At 33.6% G+C, this 2968-nt stretch overlaps 1 protein-coding gene across 1 annotated transcript; it reads right to left on the bottom strand.

Annotated features, from left to right (window-relative positions):
- Window positions 1–232: 232 nt before the first annotated feature.
- LOC101509185 (uncharacterized) lies at window positions 233–2542 on the bottom strand. Its single transcript, XM_004516245.4, has 5 exons — window positions 2427–2542; window positions 2147–2339; window positions 1616–1704; window positions 801–898; window positions 233–618 (listed from the first exon to the last, which is right to left on the bottom strand). Exons 2-5 carry the CDS (start codon window positions 2154–2156, stop codon window positions 513–515), a joined length of 303 nt encoding a protein of 100 aa, XP_004516302.1. The 5' UTR covers window positions 2157–2339; window positions 2427–2542; the 3' UTR covers window positions 233–512.
- Between the last annotated feature and the right edge of the window lie 426 nt (window positions 2543–2968).

Here is a 2968-nt window from a genome sequence, read left to right as displayed (position 1 = left end):
AGATAGGACGTCCCTTCTCTAAGAATTTGTACAATACTCTACAATCATCTAATAAAAGCACCAGATCAAAATTTACAGGTTGGGTCATTACTGAATCCTTATAATTAAATATTTTAAAATAAAATACTTAATTTTTTGCTTTAAAATATAACACTTTATAGCAACTAATTTTTTGACAGAAAACTATAACACTTTAAATAGTAACTAATGAACTATAAAGCAATAAATCAGATAAAGTTTCAAATTAACAAAATGACTATTGTATGTATGGCAAATAAAATTAATAATAATTATATGGTCAGACATTTGCTTATCAAATGAATTGAATGTCAAATGTAAATATTTTTTTTAAGTGTTTAACGATTCCTAAAATTTTCTCTACTTTAGACTGAGACACTATCCCTTCACCTTGTATTTTATTTTATCAAAAGAAAAAATTTGAATGCCAAAGGAAAGAATGGCATTATCAAAACTTAACCTCAAAACTAATATACATTGTAAATTCTTTGGATTCATTGGTCTCGATCACCAATCCTCTCAGTAATTTTGCCTCCAGGAGTTTCTGCATTACTTTCCTTAAAACCAAGTTCTGCCAAATCTTGCTTTGCCATCAAGTTCCTGCAATTATATAGTTAGATAACCAGTGATAACAAAACCTTAGTCCACAAACCTAAAAGGGATTAAGAACACAAACTTCAACAGCAATAATATATCAATTATCAACTATGAAGTATGGACACTGACACTGACACCAGAAATGTCAGGATAACTATGTCTGTAGTAGAGTGAAGCCAACGTACTTTTCCATACGACATTGGAGATATTTTTTTGAGAATTCCCTACAAATTTCTGACTTGTTTCCAGCAGTCTTTAGACAATTCAGATATTCTTTCTTATCCTGAAATGGGGCCAATAACAAAATTAAGGTACAAGAAGGTAGACATGATAAACCCTGAGAGCATTTGACAAACTGAAAAAGTAGAATGAAACAACCTATGTCCTGTTTGAATTACATTATTAAACACTGCAAATGCACGTTGAAGACACAAAAACTGATTGCAGCTTTGGTGTCAAGCGTGCTTTGAACGTGTGTTAACATTAAAACAAACATGTTTTACTCTGTTCTGTTCACTTTAGTTTTACCTTTATATAGAATCTAACACGAACTACTCGTTTTCCCTTTGATTAGTATACCCCTATTTTTGTTTCTAACCTTGATACATGTTATATCAATCGCTAGTCCTGGCACTAAAGAAATACAAATTAATTAATATATTTTTCGTTGGTCAAGTCAATCCCTAATGTAACAGAAACATAGCTGAAAGACTATATTTCTTTAGTCCAAGGAGTAATACAACGACAGTCTACAAGTGCCAAGGTTAAGAGCAAAACAGGGAGTTTATTCAGACTCATTGCAGTGGTCAATTTTTAATTTAGTATATAACAAACATAGAGCTTAATGTATCTTAAATTCTGACCAAACACCAAATTTAACCAATCTATGAAAATCTAGCTCAGAATTCAGAATCTTGAAAGGACTTCACTTTTTTGAAGTATAAATATATCTATCTTAAAGCCTTGAGTTGTTGATGGACAATTGAGAGAAGAAGCATACCAGGTCACACAAATGCATATGATCCAATGGGAAAATTCCCTTTTCGGGAGGCACTGGACGGAGCCCCCTGTTGCCACCAAATGCACCACCTAATTATCAAACCAGTTTCAGATAATGGAATTGGAGAATCAAAACAAACAACTGATGCGAGAAAGAACATAGTACTATAGACAACAAACAAATCAGCTCCCTCCATTTTGAATCCATAATAACAAACTATGTAACACTTATACTTCAGATTGAAGATATACCTCATATCCAAAATGCATAGTGTTAGATACCGACACAATAGGAACAGACATGTTTTCATTCATTCACTTCTATCTTATCAAATTATTACTAGAGTCTACGTATGAGTATCGTGTCTTGGTGTTTGTCACGTGACCTAGCATCCATGTCAATGTTTCACATATAATAAGTTTTAATATTCATTACTTTTCAAACCAATCTTTTAATTAATCCTTTAACAAAGAAACTTAAATATAAAATATGTGAGTGATTTATTAATCAAACAAGGAGGGAAACGAATACCTGAACTCATTTCTAGGTTTCCTGCCAAAAGTTCTGATTCTGAGGAAGCCTTGAAATGTTAGTGCTTCAAATGGAAATCAAACTATAGAGACTTTGAGATTCTTCCGTGCCGGAGTTTCAGTAACTCCGATTACAGGATAAGCTTCGTCGCCGGCGGCGAACCACAAGAGAACAGTGAAAATGGATCTGATCTCTGAGCAGTGTTATTACGCACAAAACAATTAAAAAAGGAAACAAAATCATCAAAATTTCAGTAATGAATTTTATAGCTCTTCTTCACCTTTATGAACGTCACGTCGGCGGTAGACGGCACGACGGCGTAGCGGTTGCGCAAGGAGTTGGTAGGAGACACTCAGTTTCAGTGCCGCCCAAAATTTTCAACATTTAGTGAGTATTATTATGTCATTATTCCATTATTTTAAGATTTTTTTAAGGAGAGACACGTGGTGCCTTGTGGAGTGTTAGATCGATCTGATGGACTAGAAAATGTGAAGCTTTTTCGGCACGGTCCAACTCATCAATAGAAGTTAGATAATCCGTTCCCGAGACTGAGGGTTCAAGTGTTGGAATTCCGGTTCTTTCAAAATGATACGGTTTTGTTTGTTTTCTTCAAAACTGCCGAGTCAGACCGGATTTTACCGGATCACTGACATATGGTTACTTACACCGAATGTTCCGTTGAGAAGATTCAATTCAAACTTATTTCATTTGTTGTTTTTTGTTGTTGTATATTTTGTCTTAATCGAATCAAACATGAACTTAATTGGTTCAAGTATTGATTTTACTTATTTATAATCAATCACATGAGACTGAAACAAATCA

The sequence above is a fragment of the Cicer arietinum genome, chromosome 7 (assembly GCF_000331145.2).
Source record: "Cicer arietinum cultivar CDC Frontier isolate Library 1 chromosome 7, Cicar.CDCFrontier_v2.0, whole genome shotgun sequence".
Taxonomy (NCBI): Eukaryota; Viridiplantae; Streptophyta; class Magnoliopsida; order Fabales; family Fabaceae; genus Cicer; species Cicer arietinum.
Note: the sequence above shows the minus strand (reverse complement) of the source record. Positions and strands in the feature narration are given on the sequence as shown.